Genomic DNA, 20,303 nt, shown 5'->3' with positions numbered 1-20,303 from the left:
ATCAGGACGCGTGCTCGCGGGAAGGGGGCGGGGATAAAGGAGCAACGAGCCGATAAGGGAGCCGAGGTCCGCATTGATCGCTCTAGGCCTTTTCTTCTCCGTGGTTCGTTCTTCCCCCTTCTAGCGCGCATCTCTACGACTTTAACCCTTCGCTTTCCAGGTAGGACTGTTGCTAAATACATGTTGCCACTTTGCAAAGGGGCCTCAGTCGAAAATGAGACGACAGCTAATGGGGAGGCAAATGTATGTCGCCCTGCCTACGTCTTGGTCCCCATGAAACATCTACCTCCGATTCAGATTTTGGGACTGGGGAAAGGGGCCTGGCTATTCCTCCAATAGGGGGTAATGCTTATCTAGGGAAAAGGGTCCCCACTGCTTTGTGCTTCATTCAAACTTCAAGGCTTCAAGGCATTCATGCTTCAAGGCAAGTTGAGAAAAAGGACGAGCTCCTCCTGGCTGCATTTTAAAGCCAATAATGTCTGCACAAGCCAGAAGCAGTTAGCTAAAGACTGGGCTTATTTTTGGTGCAGGTGAGCATCACAAAAATATAAGTGTAGAAATAATGTATATAAGTGTAAGAAATAATTATTATTTAAATGCAACACATCTCCTTTTGGTGGGAAAGGTTATGACCGTGTGACTCGCTGTCAGGCTGCTGTCCAGGTGCTGCCTGGCCATCAACTTCGAGGCCCCTGCTCTCCCTTCTGACGGCTCTTTAACTTAGGCTACTGTCGGAAAGCTCTGCAAATAGACATCACCTTAAAACAGGGGACCCATGCCCTCTGGAAAGCAGGACCTAGAGCCATGCTGCTGTTTCCGGAGGTCTTATCCTCCTAAGCACTAAAAGGCCGCTGGCAACAACTTCTACCTTGTACAGTACATCAACCAAACGCGGTGTTGTTGTTTTTTTAAAAAAGCAAACTAACCCCACCCTAAGTCTCCAGGGATTCCCGCTATCCGAGGCAGCGCCGGTCAGTTTTAATTTCTAGCTCTATGGTTCCGGCGCCGCGCGCAGCCGCTTAGAAGAGGATCGGAGGGTAGGGGCCGTCCTCAAGGGGAGGCCCTTTTTATTGGGTCGCGGGGAAGCGGCAGTGGGCGTGAGTGGGCGTGGCTTCACCTCTACCTTGAAAGCGTTGGCTGCTGAGCCTGCTTGCTGCTTCTGCTGCTCTTGCAATGAGAAGCCGGGAGGTAAATATACCCCCTGCAATCACGTGACGTGACCTGTCACATGCCCCCCATTGCATGCCCAGACTGAGGTGGGGGGCTGGTTTGAGAGCCCTGCAGAGCTGAGCTTGGGAGTGGGGGTTCCATTGGGGAGCTGGGGGGCACATAGGAACCAACTCCTGGGGCAGAGGTCCCTCCACCCCCAAATATATATACTGTATATATATTTGAGGGGGCTACCCCACCCCCCAAAAAAGAGTTGATGGGAATTCCCAAATGGTGTGTTGTGCCATGTCATGTGATTGATTATGTGGGGCGGGGCTTACCTCCCCCCAAATATTTTATTCAAATTGGCATCCCTAGCTGTTGACATGGGCGTAGTCAGGATTACCTCTATCTGCCTCTTTCCAGCAGATTCCGAATGAAATGTCTCAACAACTGGAGGTTTCAAATTACTTTTTATTATTGTAATAACCTGCAGCTTCATAAGCGTATATATTTAAAGAAGATGAACAAACAAGTAAATTAAGTTAATTTGGATCTGCAGAAGATATTAAAGACAAATTTAAGGAACCGCAGAAAGAGAGGGAAGGAAGTCAAGCTTTGAAATGTCAAAATGATTGTAAAATTAGTGAAATGTATAAACTTGAAAATTAGTGAATTGTATAAACTTGAAAATTAGTGAAATGTATAAACTTGAAAAGTATATATATATATATATATATATATATATATATATATATATATATAATTAGTTTCTTTTGACCCCAAGCGCTCAGAAAAATCTGTCAAAATCTTTCCACAGTTTCTACTGTTAGTTAAGAATTTGTATTTTATTTGCTTGATTTGGGGACCCCACTCCATGGCCAGGGATGCCAATTGCTGGGAATCGCAGGCGGGAAGAGTTTTTTGCTGCGCTCAGCATTTTGCTAGTGGGCTCCCTGCAGCTGCCTGGTTGGCCACTGTCGGAACAGAGTGCTGGGTGTTTGCTTTTGCTGCCAGATATTGATTACACTCTCCTTTCTGTTGATAGCCTCCTTTAGGTGGGAAAGCAATTTTAATGTGCACAAAGTGGAGACATACACACCATCCTGTGAGCTGAGCATGTGTCAGCCAAGTAACTAGGGTTGCTACCTGTCCTGTTACAGGATTGTCCAGTCTTTCAATGTAAAATGCTATATCCTGTATTGATACAGGTTGTCCTGTATTTCAGGAATTCTCTCTCTCTCTCTCTTCCCTCTCTTTCTGCCAAGTTAGGGATCGTCTCCAAACATGTGTGAAAGGGTGTGTGAAATGTTGTGTACAGTCAAACCTCAGTTGCTGAACGCCTCTGTAGTCAAATGTTTCGGCTCCCGAACGTTGAAAATCCGGAAGTAAGTGTTCTGGGTTTAGAACGATTTTTGGAAGCCGAATGTCCGACGTAGCAGACATGCTGCTTCCGAATGGCTCTTTCGACTGCACCTCAGAAGTCGAATGTTTCGGAAGTCGAATGTCCTTCCAGAACGGATTACGTTTGACTTCCGAGGTTTGACTGTATTTAAGCTCTGGGTAGCCAAGCACTGACAGATTTACAATTTCATGGGTATGCGTGTGCATGCGCGACAAATTCCGGAGGGGCCATCCTGTTAGGCTGCAATAGATTGTAATGGATTGCTTTGAAGTCACTTCAGCACTAGATTGGGGGGGGGGAATCACCCCCAATCACCCTGCCCCACCCTGTCCTGTATTTTGCCAAAACAAAGGTGGCAACCCTCCCTTGTTAGGCCCTTGATCTGATCCAAAATGGCTCTTCATATTATTATTATTTTGCTGCCAGAGACTGATTACGCCTTCCTTTCTGCTGATGGCCTTTTTATATGGTAATGCATATTTTAGCGTGCCAAAGTGGAGAAGTACACACCATGTCTATGCACCTGTGGGCATGTATTAACCAAGTAGTGCATATTGTACTGCACTCTTTGCGGTCTGTGTTGTCACTTTGAGGAAGAGCGGCAAGAAACAGCACCATCTTGCATGTTTAAAAAATGTGGAAGTTGCTACTTTTCTTCCTTAGGGTGAATAGTCTCCTGCTGAGGACAGCGCAAAAACAGAAAACCTATAATATTCTGTTGAATTTTCAGGTCTTGAAGCTTTTCAAAACTTTGCACAGAACAAGGCAACGCGTTTTCAAAAATGATACTAGAGCCCTAGAAGGTAATTTTTTTTGTTGTCTTGGCACTAAGAGCTGTCTTTGAGCACCTTATTGGCTTTTTTGTGGCATATGCTTTTGCAGGCTTTACTACAAGAGGCAAACATGACTACAGTGGTACCTCGGTTTAAGTACACAATTGGTTCCGGAAGTCTGTACTTAACCTGAAGCGTACTTAACCTGAAGCGAACTTTCCCATTGAAAGTAATGGAAAGTGGATTAATCCGTTCCAGATGGGTCCACGGAGTACTTAAACTGAAAGTACTCAAACCGAAGCGTATTTAAACTGAGGTATGGCTGTACTCTCTAAAAGTTTGCTTTCTTGGGGTGTTGGCCAGACTAACAGATTTGCAAATAACCCTGCAAACATCCTTGGCCTGTCAAAATTTATAGTAACTTTTTAGAGGCTGGAGGAGGGGGCTTCCATTCTCGGGCACTTTTTTTGGATTCAGAGGAAGGACTGAGTGTTGTGTTGCTCTCAAGTTACTTACTATAGCATGATTTTAATATAGTGTAGTATGTACCAGCATGTAATGAAGCAATGTTAGTGACTCTTCCATATATGCAGAACTGTTTTCTTCTGAAGTCTTACCTACCAAGAGCATTTTGTCATATCGTTTTGTCATAAGTACCATAATAGGTGGTGGTATTTTGTCATATCGATTTTGTCATATCGTTTTGTCATAAGTACCATAATAGGTGGTGGTATATTAGCAGACTGCTGTGTGTTTACATGATGATGTCTGACTGACCATTGATACATAGTTCTTGTCACTAGCAATTTTATTACACATTTTAAATGGTGCGAGATAGAACCAAAATAGCATATTCTTCTTAAACCGGTGCATTCTACAAAGACTGATTAAATTTGGTTGGTTATAGTTGCGTGAATTGCATCATGTAGTGGAATTTGTAGCTAGATTTAAACCTGTACACTGAAGAGCAGCATTTGAACTTCTCAAAACACATCATGGTACCCTGTATTATTGTTAGTCTGTTGGGGAAATGAACTAGCTTTTTACCCCAATCCTAGTGCATGCAAATATGACATGCAAAGAATTATAGATTTTTGCATGAGGTTTTTGTTTCACGGGGTAGAATCAATTCTGTGACTGCAATGGTATGTTACAGGTTTGCATATTGTTAGCAAATGAAAGCAGAACCTGTAAAGACCAAATGTAGAGAAATTAACATTTCCCCTTTTTTCCATTTATCCAGCTGCAAGACTTAAGATAAATGAAGAATTCAAAAATAATAAAGAAGAGACTTCTTCCGAAAAAATAGCTGAGGTACTTTAATAGAAATCCCTTCCAGCCCACTGCAAGCTTAAATTGGCTTAACTGTCACAGGTACCCCTTTTTGACCACCTCTCCATCTCCAAGCTTTTTAATGCACAAATTATAATTTGGGGTATTTCTAGCAGATAATTCTGAGTGACTTCATAAAACTTTATTTTTGCTACCACTAGGGGGTACACTAGTATGTTGGAACTCTTCCTTTTTTTCCTCCTACGGACGGTTGATGCCCATGTGTCTTGCTCCTTGCTACGGGAGCAAGAAAAAGCTGAACCAAAAAAAAACAAAGCTAAATCACCTACAAACTCTCCTTTGGGTCATGAAACACATTTCTAAATAACTTACTACTTCAATTATGAGCTGAATCATATTGAAACATTAACCATACAGGTAGGTGTTCTGTTTTGCCACCTGCAGAGGGCGAGTGAATAAGCCTTTGAGGTTCCCATTCAGGAAAGATTTTTCATTCATTGAATTATTTCTTTGCAAAGGTTTCCATTTCTAAATGTACACCAATTATGGGAATTTGGAAAGAAGAGCTCTTAAGAGTGGCGTTCCTGGAGGTTCTTTTTTGAGGGGGAGTGCGGGGTAAAATAAACCTAAATCATCCTCTACAGTAATTTGCATGCAAAACTAGGACAGGTACTCTCATACAAACACAAGATGGGTAAAACGATACCTTGCACTGAACACTGAACAAATGTTCATGAGTCCACTTGCAGAATCTGTAGCAATGGAAGAGATCACTTTTTGTAAGTTCCCCTCCCCACCCAGTAACAGCTGTGTTTGAACCAATCATAGATGTTTGTGCTTTCTACAGAGGTGACCAAGGCAGCTCAAAACCAGCCCTCGGGGGTGCATTTGTTAGTCTTAAAATCCCACGGTTTTGGGTTTTTTAGTCTGATAACATTGAGACCATATCAGGGGTTTTTTTAGGGGGGCGGCCTAGTCTGTCTGATAATGGCCGCCTTGGTGGTTTCAGTTGCTTGGTTGATGATGTCATTTGGTTTGTGGGTGTGGCTTAGATTTCACAGGACGGGAGGGGGTGGAGGAGGGTATTACGCCACTTGAGGGCGCTGTTTGAGTTGATGGAAAACCAGGTCTATACCTGCCCAGGTGTGTGATTTGAGGGATTTTTGTCCCCAACAACGCTCGGGGAGTGGCCTGGATCGTTGTGTCAAAATTTCAGGACAATAGGTCAAGCGGTTATGGAGAAAAGTGGAAAACGCAGTTTCACAATTTTTACATTTTTATATATATATAGATTTGGTACTTTATACTCGACAAGCGTAGGGGATGTCTTCCAAAAATAATGCTGTGGCATTCAATCACTTCTATTTTTCCTCCCCTTTTATGAACAGCTTGTAAAAATAGGTTCAGATGTAGAATTTATACTCAGAACATCTGTCCTTCAAGGTGTTCATGTGGATTCCAACCAACTATGTAAGTAAATAATATTTTAAGTTGGAAAGTTGTAAATGCTTCATGTCTGCTTAAACACCAAACACTGCTACTTCCTCTTGGGTAGATAGCATTAAATGTATTCAGAATTTTGCTAACCTTTCAAATGATGAAAGCAGGTTTCAGGTTTAACTGCTGTTTACTTCCATTATAAGATTACCTTCAGCATTTGTGCCAGGTTTGTTTGGAATGAGCAAGCGGTACCGTTAATTGCTAAGAAAAACAATGCTGGTTATGAAATTTAGTGAGTTTCTGAATAACGTTTAAAAGGAACAGTAGATCTTGGGGGACCTACCAAAATAACTTTGAAATTATCTTCTACTTCCACAGGAATTGTGCTTGGGTTTTCTTAGTTCTGTCTGTAATTGCTCTTCTTTACTTAGTTTGTACAGTGGTATCTTGGTTCTCAAACTTAATCCATTTTGGAAGCCCGTTCCAAAACCAAAGCGTTCTAAAACCAAGGCGTGCTTTCCCATAGAAAGTAATGCAAAATGGATTAATCCGTTCCAGACTTTTAAAAACAACCCTAAAACAGCAATTTAACATGAATTTTATTATCTAACGAGGCCATTGATCCATAAAATGAAAGCAATAAATAATGTACTGCAATCACACAATCATTCAATCAATCAGTAGCTGAACTGGGTTCCACACAGTCACAAAAAACAATGAGCCGCAAAAACAAAAACAAACCTCAAAATAAATAGCAAAAACAGACTTCAGCATAACACTCAAAATAGAAGTGTGGCACTCAAAACAGAGCATGTTTGACTTCCGAAAAAAATTCACAAACCGGAACACTTAGTTCTGGGTTTGCAGTGTTTGGGTTCCAAGTTTTTTGGATACCAAGGTGTTTGAGAACCAAGGTACCACTGTATATATGTATTTTTCAATTTATCTATTTTGTTATCTAGCTAGGGCATTGCTGTTATCCTTGATATTGACAGTTGTTATACTTTTCCCACTAATATCTTAATCTAACAGTAGATCAGAACCAAGGTTGCTCAAGCAGGTGTTCACTCACACAACAATGTTTGTCTTCCTTGCCCTATTTTACCCCAAAATCTGCTCTAGAGGATTGGGAGACCCTCTGGAACAGCTCTGAGGAGTGCGCAGGGCACTCTGGGATGAAGGGAAACTGGTGTTCCCATTGTGCAAGTGGGTGGACATCATAGGATGTTACCCAATATGTTGCATTCATTTGAAAGACATAGCAAAAACTTGCCCAGTTCTTCACAATATCAGCTAAATGGATATGTCAGTCAGCAGCCATTTAGCATATTGGACATAAATGCGGAGAAAGTCCAGATCTCTGTTCAGTCCTGAAACTCCCTGAAAGGTTTTAGAAGCCTCTGCCGCTGAGCATAACCTGAGCTTACCTCACTGGGCAGTGGCTAAAACAGTGTTCTGAGATCCTTGAAGAGAGAGTAGGATTCAGATCAACAAACGGCCTTAAAAAAAAACCAACAGTACGCAAACTGGCCTTTTCTCAAAAACAGGAATAGGATTTCCTTAGCTGAAAATGGGATCAGAGTATTTTGGATCAGCAAGGGAGAAGAAAAGAGCCCTGTATAACATGAGTAAGCAAGAATCACTCGAAGAAGTCACATAATAGTTCCCGTGTCCCCGAACCTCTCATTGCTTCCCACCCGCCTTTCTCAACTGCCTGCTCTGACATTCCCCCCCCCCCTTCCCTGCCTTCTCTCCCATTTCCTTGGCAACCGGAGACGTTCTCTTCATTTCTACACCCCTCCCAACTGCCTACTTCCATATAAGGCTCACTACGACCCATTATTCCTCTTGTCCATCTTTGGCTTCCCCCATATCCCTTTGAAAAGCAAGACAAAAACATGGACTGAAGATGCGGGGAGGTTGCAACTCAGCTCGGCAAACGGGTCATGCCACGTTGCATGAGCGCGAAGAGTCCTCCGTATAGAACCAGAATCTTTAATATCAGAGCATAGGCAGCTGCCTTATGCCTCTTATTTCCACATATGGGATACACTTGTTCGTTGCATAAAAAAGCAATGCTGCCCCTCTAGGCCCCAAACCATATCAAATCTCCCTTCTTGCATCGTGACATCTTACCTTTAAAAGTGGTCTTGTTCAGGGGACAGGATATACAGTGGTGCTGCTGGATTACGATACCCCCCCCATGCTGAAACGATTAAGTATCCTGGAATCTATCTGATTCACCATTTGGCTGCATGCAGTTTCCTTTCTGAAGACGTTCTCTCCTCCATGTAAGCTCGACTTCAGAAAGGGCTCTTGCGTTCCTACAAAAGCAGGAATCCATCGCGATCGGTCTAGCTATGGATGTCTGTCATGGCCCAGGTGGCACATAAAACTTCATAAAGTGCCTTCTGCAGAGTCAGGTCCACCTAGTCTCATAGTGTCTACTCCAGGAGCTAATAGGATGTGGGTGGCGCTGTGGTCTAAACCATGTAGCCTCTTGGGCTCATCGATCAGAAGGTTGGCGGTTCGAATCCTGGCGACGGGGTGAGCTCCCGTTGCTCTGTCCCAGCTCCTGCCAACCTAGCAATTCAAAAGTATGCCAACGCAAGTAGATAAATAGGTACCGCTGCGGCGGGAAGGTAAACCATGTTTCTGTGCACTCTGGTTTCCATCACGGTGCTCTGTTGCACCAGAAGTGGTTTAATCATGCTGGCCACATGACCCAGAAAGCTGTGGACAAACAATGGCTCCCCAGGCCTGAAAGTGAGATGAATATCGCACCCCATCATAGCTGCCAAGTATCCCGTATCCGCCGGGAAAACCCATTTTTTCTCACCGTTTCCCGGCGGTCTCCCATTTGGCAGAAAATCCCAGCATTGTCCCTTAAATTCGCTTCTTCCCGGCGGCCATTTTTCTGGTGCTGCTTTGCCCTTCTATGGGCACCAGAAAATGGCGGTGCCGGCGCCGGAAGTCGCTTCCGTGCATGACCGGAAGTTGCGTGACGCGACTTCCGGTGGCGCTTCGCCCTTCTATGGGCATCAGAAAATGGCGGCGCCGGAAGTCGCTTTTACGTGTTTCCGGTCATGCGTGGAAGCGACTTCCGGCGCTGGCGCCGCCATTTTCTGGTGCCCATAGAAGGGCGAAGCGCCACCGGAAGTTGCGTCGCGCAACTTCCGGTCATGCGCGCGCTGCCGATCCTGGATCTTTACGATCCGGACTTGGCAGCTATGCACCCCATAGTCGCCTTTGACTGGACTTAACTGTCCAGGGGTCCTTTACCTTTACCTTTTTTTACTCCAGGAGCTATCGGCATGGTCCACACAGGTCCACATGCGCCCATATATGCCTTTCCTGGCACTCAGATCCCCTCCCTACGTTGAAATTAGGTTCGAAAGAAGCAGTATATTGCAGTTAACGTAATAGACTGTGATGTGTGCTTGGTTGCAGGGTGTGTGGGTGTCCAGAACAGTTTCTCCATTTTGCAAGTGTGCCCACAGGTTCAAAAAAGTTGGCAACCCCTGGAGTAGACAATACTGGTTGAGGTGGATCAATGGTTTGATAGCAGGCTCACCAGGGTTTCTGGCTGGCTTCTCCCATCATCTGCTAACAGACCCTTTCCTTTTGCTGGTAATGGCCCAAAAAATGAAGCTGGGATCTTCTGTGTGCCAATGATGGACTTTACTACTGAACCGTAGCCCCTTCCCTTTCCCCTTGTTCCTAACAGGGATATCTGGGCCTTTTGATTTGTGCATGCTACCCTTAGACTAAATGCTGTTACAAAGGAGGTGTATATTAGGGTAGCAGCCTTTGTCAGATTAGGTTAAATAACCTAGAGACCAGCCCTCGAGAGGGTGCTTAAGGTGCCAGATGGTCAGAACTACAGTAGAGACAAGGGCAGATAAAGGACAACGCAGTCAAGCAAAATAAACTGGCTGCCTTTCTCTCTTGCCCTCCTCCTGCCCCCCCCCCTTTAAGAAAACTGCAGATAAATTGGCAGCAAACCTCCCTATATAATGGAGCACTTGATTTAAATCAGGCATAGGCAAACTCTGGCCCTCCAGATGTTTGGGACTACAATTCCCATCATCCCTAACCACTGGTCCTGTTAGCTAGGGATGATGGGAGTTGTAGTCCCAAACATCTGGAGGGCCGGAGTTTGCCTATGCCTGATTTAAATGCTAAAATTTGTTTTTTCTTTGGCCCCAGATAATTGGCACACTGCCAGAGTAATAAGTTGGTCAAGTCCTTACTAATTATACTTATTGCCATGGCACAAACGTATGGATGCTTCTAACGCACAAGATACAGTGGTACCTCAGTTTATGAACACAATTGGTTCCGGAAGTCTATTCATAAACTGAAGCATTCATAAACTGAAGCGAACTTTCCCATTGAAAGTAATGGAAAGTGGATTAATCCGTTCCAGATGGGTCCATGGAGTACTCAACCTGAAGCGTACTTAACCCGAAGCATGGGTGTAATTGGTTCCGGAAGTCTGTTCATAAACTGAAGCGTTCATAAACTGAAGCAAACTTTCCCATTGAAAGTAATGGAAAGTGAATTAATTCGTTCCAGATGGGTCCGTGGCGTTCATAAACCAAAAATTCGTAAACCGAGGTGTTCATAAACCGAGGTTCCACTGTATAGGTATATATCCCCTCTGCAAATGCCATTAAGAAAAAGAAAGTTGCTATAGTTTGACAAACAGCTGACATCCCTTTGTAAAGACCGCATGAACTCTTACAGGTAACACTTTTCTCTTCTAGTGCTTGTACCAAGAAAAGAGCTGCTTCTGGACAACGTGCCTTTCAGCGACACACCGAAGCAAAAGTCATGAATTGGGGGGAATAAAGTTTTATGGTAATTATTAACTGTAGTGTGACTTCTTTCCTTGCATGCTGAGATTTCTTTCCTGGGGAACCTCCAGCCCATGGGACTAATCAGGTCCAGCATGTGTCCCGATAGGTGGCATCATCTCTGACATCAGGTGAGAGGCAGAGGTGACAAAATTCTCTCATCATATGATTGGCGTTGAGAACAGGCCAGCTAAGATTCTCTATGCGGGGGAACTGTGCAGCCAGCCAATCACTGAAGGGGCTTAACAAAGAACCCTCCCTAACTCTGTACCCCCTCCAAATGTCATTTCAATTTAAATTTTAGTATCTGTGGGAACAGATAGTTGAGAAAGACTTGTTCTAAAAATCTTCTCAATGTCTACAGCGGGTGGTGCTCTTCCATATCTATATTCAGGGAACGAATTCTGAAATGAATTCAGAACTGCTTCCTCTGCATATTTACACCTAGTAGTAAGTAGCTGCCTTTAATTCAAAAGGTGAGTTTGGAAATATTTTATTAAACGAGTTGGCCCGTCTGTGTTCACGGAAGCTTACTTCGCAGAAAGGTTAAATAAGATTGCAGGCTTAAATTTCATTTCACTTTTAATTTGTATACACAAGGCAGTTTGCAAGCTGAAGAAACAACAAAATAAACAGCAAAGGTCAAACGCATAATAACAATCTGATCCAATGCACACACACAAAAAAAGTCACAGTAATTTTAAAATAAACAACTTATATCAAATAAAGCAATAGTTGGTAATCCATTAGAATATAATAGTAAACAGTAAAAATAACATAACTATCAGCAAATAATAATTGAACTGTTGACACTTATCAGTTACAATAAAGAGTTACTAAACTATCGTCGATGAAAATAACAGCACAAAATATCACAGAGCATACAAAACCATGTGAAAGGATCAAATTGAGAAACAAGGACACACAATTTATCAAATTATTTTTAAGCCCTCTTTGTTTTAGCTCCTTAATCCCTATACAGTACTTAGAGATAAGTCTATTTTTTTGCCGCTTGTGTCTTTGAGCATCGAGAGGTATTTGCTGGGAAAGTGATAGAGGATTCTGTCCCCATGAACGGGGAACCTGTGGCTCTCCAGTTGTTGCAGTCCCAGTCGTCCTGACCAATGGCCAGGAATGGTGGGAGTTCTAGTCCAGCAACATCCCAGAGGGCCACAGGCTCTCCATGCTTGATTCTGAAGCATCCCAGCAACATACATTCTCTTTTCCTCAACCCTATATAGAATATATAACGTGGGTTGACTTGCTCTGCCTTTTTGCCCAGTGCTTCCCAAATGCTCAACAACTAGCTGATTGTTGGCCATCTGGGAAGCTGTGTGCAAGAGGTTTTGCAGTGCCTACGCAACTCCTTTGAGCCAAGCCCCACTTTTACGTGGCCCAAAGGTAGTCATGGTTCCCCCGAAACAACTCATGGGCACAATGGGGAGGCCTGGGAGGCCAAATTTGGCCCTTGGGCTGGAGGTTCCCCACCCCTAGCCTAACTCTTATTGCAAAAGAAGCTTGGGCCTGATACCTTAATTTGAAAGGTACTTCATGGCTATGAGAGAAAATATCCCAAGGAAGCTTCAGCATAGAAGTTCATTATGTTCCATATTTTTCATATGTCAAGGCCTGACTTTCCATAAGTATCTTTTATATCTGGGTTTCTTGCATGGTTTTTTTTTGTACTGGCATCATACCTGCCAAGTTCCGGCCTGAGAAATAAGGGACTGGACCGGACGTAGCAGACCGGAAGTAGCGCTGTCGCCATTTTGGAACTTGGCGGAGCATGCTCAGAAGCGACTTTTGATGCTGCTCTGCCCTGTTCCAAAATGGCTGCCGCACCAGAAGTCACGCTGCAGCATAGCTGCCAAGTTATCCCTTTTTTAAAGGGAAATTCCCTTATGCTGAATAGGCTTCCTCGTGAGAAAAGGGAAAACTTGGCAGCTATGCGCTGCAGCCATTTTGGAACTGGGCAATGCAGCATCAAAAGTCTCTTCTGAGCATGCTCCGCCCAGTTCTAAAATGGCCGTCGCGCCAGAATAAACCGGGGGGAAACAAAAAAATCTGTTTTTTCAGCTGGGGGCAGCTGGAAAAACGGGGGTTTCCCGGGGAATATGGGAGACTTGGCAGCTATGACTGGCATCTGTCAGCAATTCAGTTTGCTGAAATGCCGGTATGTGCTATAGGAGAAGAGCTCTGTGCAAGAGCTTGCAGTAGACTAATCGAAAATAAGATTAAGATATTTTAGCCTGTGCCTTTGTTACTGCATTTAACGTCTACTATTCTGTCATCACCTCATCTTCTTAAAAACGGTGTATAATTTAATAGCCCTGTGGAGGCAAAAAAGAAAAAAGGCTGATATGTCGATATGTGCTTGCTACACACACAAACACACACTCACTTGTGGTTAATGTGATTTGCCTTGAAGAATGTGCATAAAACCAACCATTGTGCTGAATCATTGGACTGGAGAATGTGCACAAAAGAACAGCATAAATTTTGATTTCCCATATTAGCCAAGCTTAAAATGTTGGGTATTTCATGTGGGGCATTTCACACATTGCTTGATCATTCAGCCTATTATTTTCTTGGGCAATGTATACCTTTACTTACTGAGGTGTGAAACTCTCACGTCTTTCAATATTAATTGGAAGTTATGCGTGTTGATGTGCCCAATTCCCTATTTTTGCTTCTTATACATGCTCATTATTCTTCCTTTCTGGTGAATGTGCACAATAACAGGCCATCATGCGCATTCTTCAGTCAACTTGTATTAACCCCAGCCATTGTTTTTAGCTTTGCCCTGGGGCAACGGGGACAGCCACTGTTGCATATGCTTATAAACCTGATCCCCGGACTTTAAAGATACCATATCTGGCCATTAGACCATCCTCTTTCAGAATTTTACTTCATAAATCTATATTTTCACCCCAAAGATCAAGTATGAAATTTTATCAAACTCTCTCTCTCTGAAGAATTTCCCCTGTTAAGGAAATGTGTCACATTTCAGCCAAGTTTTGAAGTAAAAATGGAAATGTCGTAAAATCTAATTTAAAACACACATAAAATGCTGGATTCTATGTTATTAAAAGTGTGCCATCCTTATCAGTGAATCTTATTGGGCTCCTAATCATTTTACGTAGAACTTCGATTTCATGGTGTATAGTTTGCTCTTCTAGCTGGGAGGTAAAACTGTATTACGGTATTATTATTATTCCCATGGATCTGACCCACAATGCACCTTTTTATGTTTTCTGACTTTGGTCTTGCTTGATTGTTTGCTTATTATAGTTCTCTATATAGCACAGTCTATATCTATCCATATAAAATCACCAGTGTTGTCTAGGAGTGGAGCAGAGAATGATTCAGTCATTGGAAGAGACTAGTTAATAGCATCATTTTTTCGATGCACTCATTAAATGATTGGTTAGAACAATCTATGCTCTTGCTTATTTTTCAATCAAATTTGAGCAGTTTTTTTTCTTTTAATAGCAACTGCCAAAAATACGTAGTGTTCTTGCTCTTGGCGTCTCTACTGAGAGACCAATGAATATTCACAAGGTTTTTTTAAAAAAACAAACAAACAAACTATAAACTATGAGTTACCTAGTACTGATTTAATGAACAATTAAATTCAGCTTCCCTTGGTCTTGGCTCAGAGGACAAATACTGCAGCACCTTTTAAAATATCACTTCAATATGCATGAGCTTTCAATCCTGCAATTCCCCCCCCCCCCCTGAAAAATGCTGGATTGCTGTCAACCGTATGAAGCCGAAGTGCAATGGTTTGCATTGTATTAGAGTTGTAAATAAGGCAATTTAATTTCTAGTACTGGCAGTTCCTTACACTTCCTTTGTAAATAGGGGGGAAGATATTGGCACTGGAAAACTAAAAATAAGGCCAACCAACCTTTGCAGGAAGAGCAGGAACTTTATCTTTCACTACATAGGATGACTCTTTCCGAAAGATTTCCTATTTCTTAGCATAGAAGCAATTCACTCTGTTATGATGAATGGGAAATGCATAGTCATTGATGCAATTACCCATCTGTGTAACCTTATTGCAGATAAACGGAAATTAATGGCGACATCCAGTGATACCCACCCTTTTCTGCAGTGGGACTCTTTGCAGCTTGACAAGCTGAGGAGAGCCAACCAAATCTTTTTCAGGAAGGGCATGCCACATTGTCATGATCTAGACATGACAGCTGAGAATGCATTAGGTTCAACACTTAATTACATCTGTGGGTTCTTCAGACATTTCTGTATCATCCAGGTATTGAATATTGCCTGCTTGGCTCCATTGTGAAATATGTCTACCAGCTCCATCTAGTAGGCAGGCTGAGACCCTGCCTGCTTGGAGACTGTCCTGCCAGAGTGGTGCATGCTCTAGTTATCTCCCGCTTGGACTACTGCAATGTGCTCTGCGTGGGGCTACCTTTGAAGGTGACCCGGAAACTACAATCAATCTAGAATGCAGCAGCTAGACTGGTGACTGGGAGTGGCCGCCGAGACCACATAACACCGGTCCTGAAAGACCTACATTGGCTCCCAGTACATTTCCAAGCACAATTCAAAGTTTTGGCACTGACCTTTAAAGCCCTAAACAGCCTTAGCCCAGTATACCCGAAGGAGCATCTCCACCCCCATCGTTCTGCCCGGACGCTGAGGTCCAGCTCCGAGAGCCTTCTGGCGGTTCCCTCCCTGCGAGAAGTGAGGTTATAGGGAACCAGGCAGAGGGCCTTCTTGGTAGTGGCGCCCACCCTGTTGAACGCCCTCCCATCAGATGTCAAGGAAATAAGCAACTATCTGAGAAGACATCTGAAGGCAGCCCTGTTTAGGGGAAGTTTTAAAGTTTGATGTTTTATCATGTTTTTAATATTCTGTTGGGAGCCGGATGGGCGGGGTATAAATTGTTGTTGTTGTTGTGTTCCATTTTTCATCCACTTCATTCCTCTATATGGAGTACACTTGTTCACTTTCTAACACTCATTTGGAACAGAACAGGGAAACGTCACTGTTTTCAGGATTATTTCCACCTCTAAATTCTTCAGTAAAAGCATCTAAGGCGGCAAATGCAGTCCTATGCAAAGGATCACTGTAGGCCACGGGTGTCAAACACAAGGCCCGGGGGCCTAATCCGGCCCGCCAGACCTCGTCATGTGGCCCGCGTAGCCGCCGCCAGTAGCCACTGACAGTAGTTCTGGAGCCTGCGATTGGCCGAGGGTCAAAACCGGGGGCGGGGCTGCAGGCGGAGGCCGGGGCGCTGGAGCCGCGCTGACGGCCTTGGCCAGGGAATTTCAATTTCGAATGAGGCTGAGGGAGGCGGTGGCACAGCGGCCAGACGGGGAAGTGAGATGCAGGAGGAGGAGGAGGAAGCCCGCCGAGGAGGTAGGAAAGCCCTACTACAGGCGCCGCCGGCAAAGTTGGTGCCGGGACGGAGCAGCGCTGGATTTTTTTTTGGCGGGCTTTGCTGTTGTCTCCAAGAGCGAGTGAGGCGGCACTGGGGAGCCGCCGCCCGCCGCTTCCCTTCCTCTCCTCGGCTGCATCCGGGAGGTGGGCGAGCGAGCGGGCGAAAGGGACGCGGAGTGAGCCTGAGGGGGAAGTAGGCGAAGCGCAACAGCCGCTCTCTTGATGGAGCTGGGTTTCTCTTCCCTCTTCCCCCGTTTTCTCCTCATAGACACTCGGGAGGGTGCCTGGCTTTTGCTCTGCCCCCCACCCCCGAGCCGCCCTTTGGCTTCTCAGTTCCGGCGGAGCTGCTCCCCGGGGGGCGGCCGGGAGGGAGGCGGCGACGACGGCACGGGTTCCTGCTCTTCCCGCTCTGCCGCTGCCTCCTCTCAGCCCCTCGTGATGTAGGGCTCCAGATGGAGTCGCCTCGCGGTTTGAGTAGGTGGGAGGGGATTTTTTGGGGGGGGGAGGTTTTCAAGCCTCCTCTGCCTGCAGTCCCGGTAGGGAGAGGCGGCGGCGAAGACGACAACAGCGCGGGTGGGGGGAAGAGCAGCTCTGAGGCGAATATGCACGTCCGCTGGGGCTGCCGCCGCCTTCCTCCTCAGGAAATCCGCTGCCCTCCCTCAGCGCGAGGGGAAGGGACTCTGGCGCTGATGAGGGAGGATGCAAAAGCAAAGCAGGGAGTTGGCGCTGCACTGCATGTTCCTACCCCTCTCCAAAGCATGGGGTGGGTTGCACTGCAGCGTGTGGCATCCTGCCTAGCGGGGTTTGGGTGTGCGCAGGGCAGGAGAGGGAAGCCATCTGCAGTTTTTTAATCCCAGCAGTGGCTTTCTCCTTCCTGCCGAAGGTTTAGTTGAGCCCCCCCCCCCGCAAGCCGTCGATCCCCACCTTTTGTTCAAAATTCCCTCGTTTACATCCCCTCCTACACACGCGCCATGACGCAGGAATGTGATCCGCGTGGGGGCGGGAATGAGCTTACATTATTACATAAAAAAAGAATAATTAAATGCAGTGACAATAATTTATGATAATAAAGAGTGGACACATAGTCCTACAGACACAACCGGCCCTTTGAGGGTGACCAAACTGCTGATGTGGCCCCCGATGAATTTGAGTTTGACACCCCTGCTGTAGGCCCTGGTTGAAAAAAATAGCCAGTTTAAGCTTTGTCTTCCAAAGCTCCTGAGATTTTCACTGCAAGTCAGTCTTCACTTCACTTATCCAGGGAGTGAGTGGTGCGGTGGTCTAAACTACTGATCCTCTTGTGTTTGCCAATCAGAAGGTTGGCGGTTTGAATCCCTGCGACGGGGTGAGCTCCCATTGTTCTGCCCCAGCTCCTGCCAGCCTAGCAGTTCAGAAGCACATTAGTGGGTTTGAGCCCCACATTTGGCAAAAGATTCCTGCATTGTAAGGGGTTGGGCTAGATGACCCTCGGAGTCCCTCCAAAACTTGATTCTCTGATTCCATGAAACCAATATCCCCCCCTCCCATGGGTTCCATCTATTCATGAATATCTACCTTCTGCACATCACATTCGTGCACATGCAAACGCCATTCTGCCTCAACCACATTTGAAACCTTCCATGTACTCACACAGACATACCAGCCGACATCCAAAAACATGCCGTTTGTGCCCTGGCTTCAATCCACAAATATCCACTGGCTTCTGTTGACTGTCTTCCAAAGGTGAACTTCCATCAGCCAACTTCCACAAACATCAGCCTGCTTTAGCCTTGTAGCCTCCACCAACTTCCGAATCCAAAAGCCACTGGCTTCCATCCACCAACAATCTGCCAGCTTCTCTTAGGTCCATCATGAGACGTCCGCCAACTTCCAACCACAGATACCAGCAGCCTTCAAGCAAGCAAACGTGCCTTACTATCACTCCATAGCATCCTACTGCCAGAGCACGGGTGTCAAACACAAGGCCCGGGGGCCTAATCCGGCCCGCCAGACCTCGTCATGTGGCCCGCGTAGCCGCCGCCAGTAGCCACTGACAGTAGTTCTGGAGCCTGCGATTGGCCGAGGGTCAAAACCGGGGGCGGGGCTGCAGGCGGAGGCCGGGGCGCTGGAGCCGCGCTGACGGCCTTGGCCAGGGAATTTCAATTTCGAATGAGGCTGAGGGAGGCGGTGGCACAGCGGCCAGACGGGGAAGTGAGATGCAGGAGGAGGAGGAGGAAGCCCGCCGAGGAGGTAGGAAAGCCCTACTACAGGCGCCGCCGGCAAAGTTGGTGCCGGGACGGAGCAGCGCTGGATTTTTTTTTGGCGGGCTTTGCTGTTGTCTCCAAGAGCGAGTGAGGCGGCACTGGGGAGCCGCCGCCCGCCGCTTCCCTTCCTCTCCTCGGCTGCATCCGGGAGGTGGGCGAGCGAGCGGGCGAAAGGGACGCGGAGTGAGCCTGAGGGGGAAGTAGGCGAAGCGCAACAGCCGCTCTCTTGATGGAGCTGGGTTTCTCTTCCCTCTTCCCCCGTTTTCTCCTCATAGACACTCGGGAGGGTGCCTGGCTTTTGCTCTGCCCCCCACCCCCGAGCCGCCCTTTGGCTTCTCAGTTCCGGCGGAGCTGCTCCCCGGGGGGCGGCCGGGAGGGAGGCGGCGACGACGGCACGGGTTCCTGCTCTTCCCGCTCTGCCGCTGCCTCCTCTCAGCCCCTCGTGATGTAGGGCTCCAGATGGAGTCGCCTCGCGGTTTGAGTAGGTGGGAGGGGATTTTTTTGGGGGGGGGGAGGTTTTCAAGCCTCCTCTGCCTGCAGTCCCGGTAGGGAGAGGCGGCGGCGAAGACGACAACAGCGCGGGTGGGGGGAAGAGCAGCTCTGAGGCGAATATGCACGTCCGCTGGGGCTGCCGCCGCCTTCCTCCTCAGGAAATCCGCTGCCCTCCCTCAGCGCGAGGGGAAGGGACTCTGGCGCTGATGAGGGAGGATGCAAAAGCAAAGCAGGGAGTTGGCGCTGCACTGCATGTTCCTACCCCTCTCCAAAGCATGGGGTGGGTTGCACTGCAGCGTGTGGCATCCTGCCTAGCGGGGTTTGGGTGTGCGCAGGGCAGGAGAGGGAAGCCATCTGCAGGTTTTTAATCCCAGCAGTGGCTTTCTCCTTCCTGCCGAAGGTTTAGTTGAGCCCCCCCGCAAGCCGTCGATCCCCACCTTTTGTTCAAAATTCCCTCGTTTACATCCCCTCCTACACACGCGCCATGACGCAGGAATGTGATCCGCGTGGGGGCGGGAATGAGCTTACATTATTACATAAAAAAAGAATAATTAAATGCAGTGACAATAATTTATGATAATAAAGAGTGGACACATAGTCCTACAGACACAACCGGCCCTTTGAGGGTGACCAAACTGCTGATGTGGCCCCCGATGAATTTGAGTTTGACACCCCTGTGCCAGAGGATTGTCTCCTTCCATTCACCACTTTGCCTCCTCCAAGTGGAAGAAACCTGGGCAGTGCTGAATGTCACATCCAGTGCCAGGTGTGTCCAGTTGGAAATAAAAAGGGCTTTCCCCTTGGCCTGCCTTCATATCCACTCAGTTGCCAAGTGCTTTTGTGACATCACAAGAAACCCACAGCCAATGGCAACAGCTGGGGAGGCATCATCTTCATTGCTTTGAGCCTCACAATGGCGGTGGACCTATCAGTGATGCTTGTTTATTCAGGAAGTGGGTGGCGCTGTGGTCTAAACCACTGAGCCTCTTGGGCTTCACAGTCAGAAGGTTGGTGGTTCGAATCCCCGCGACAAGGTGAGCTCCCATTGCTCTGTCCCAGCTCTTGCCAACCTAGCAGTTTGAAAGCACACCAGTGCAAGTAGATAAATAGGCACCGCTGATCACATATGATCTGATAATACAAAGCCATTCATCCGCAACTGTTTTCTGAGTGTTTCCCTAAATGCTTTTTTCAAACCTAAGTTGAGAAATAAAACATTGAACTTGGCCAGGAAAGA

The 20,303-nt window shown here is 46.3% G+C and overlaps 1 protein-coding gene across 1 annotated transcript; it reads left to right on the top strand.

Annotated features, from left to right (window-relative positions):
* The first annotated feature begins 1,125 nt into the window (after positions 1–1,125).
* LYRM7 (LYR motif containing 7) lies at positions 1,126–10,934 on the top strand. The gene is made up of 5 exons (XM_035100282.3): positions 1,126–1,188; positions 3,285–3,357; positions 4,571–4,641; positions 6,009–6,090; positions 10,830–10,934. The coding sequence occupies exons 1-5, from the start codon at positions 1,174–1,176 to the stop codon at positions 10,898–10,900; spliced, it is 312 nt and encodes a 103-aa protein (XP_034956173.1). The 5' UTR covers positions 1,126–1,173; the 3' UTR covers positions 10,901–10,934.
* Positions 10,935–20,303: the final 9,369 nt, after the last annotated feature.

Source organism: Zootoca vivipara, chromosome 10 (assembly GCF_965207765.1).
Source record: "Zootoca vivipara chromosome 10, rZooViv2.hap1.1, whole genome shotgun sequence".
In the NCBI taxonomy this organism is placed as follows: domain Eukaryota; kingdom Metazoa; phylum Chordata; class Lepidosauria; order Squamata; family Lacertidae; genus Zootoca; species Zootoca vivipara.
Note: the sequence above shows the minus strand (reverse complement) of the source record. Positions and strands in the feature narration are given on the sequence as shown.

Excerpts from the sequence above, each read along its gene's own strand:
- LYRM7 (XM_035100282.3), top strand. Across the intron at positions 3,358-4,570 it reads TGATACTAGAGCCCTAGAAG|CTGCAAGACTTAAGATAAAT; the intron begins GTAATTTTTTTT and ends CCATTTATCCAG. Across the intron at positions 4,642-6,008 it reads CTTCCGAAAAAATAGCTGAG|CTTGTAAAAATAGGTTCAGA; the intron begins GTACTTTAATAG and ends TTTTATGAACAG.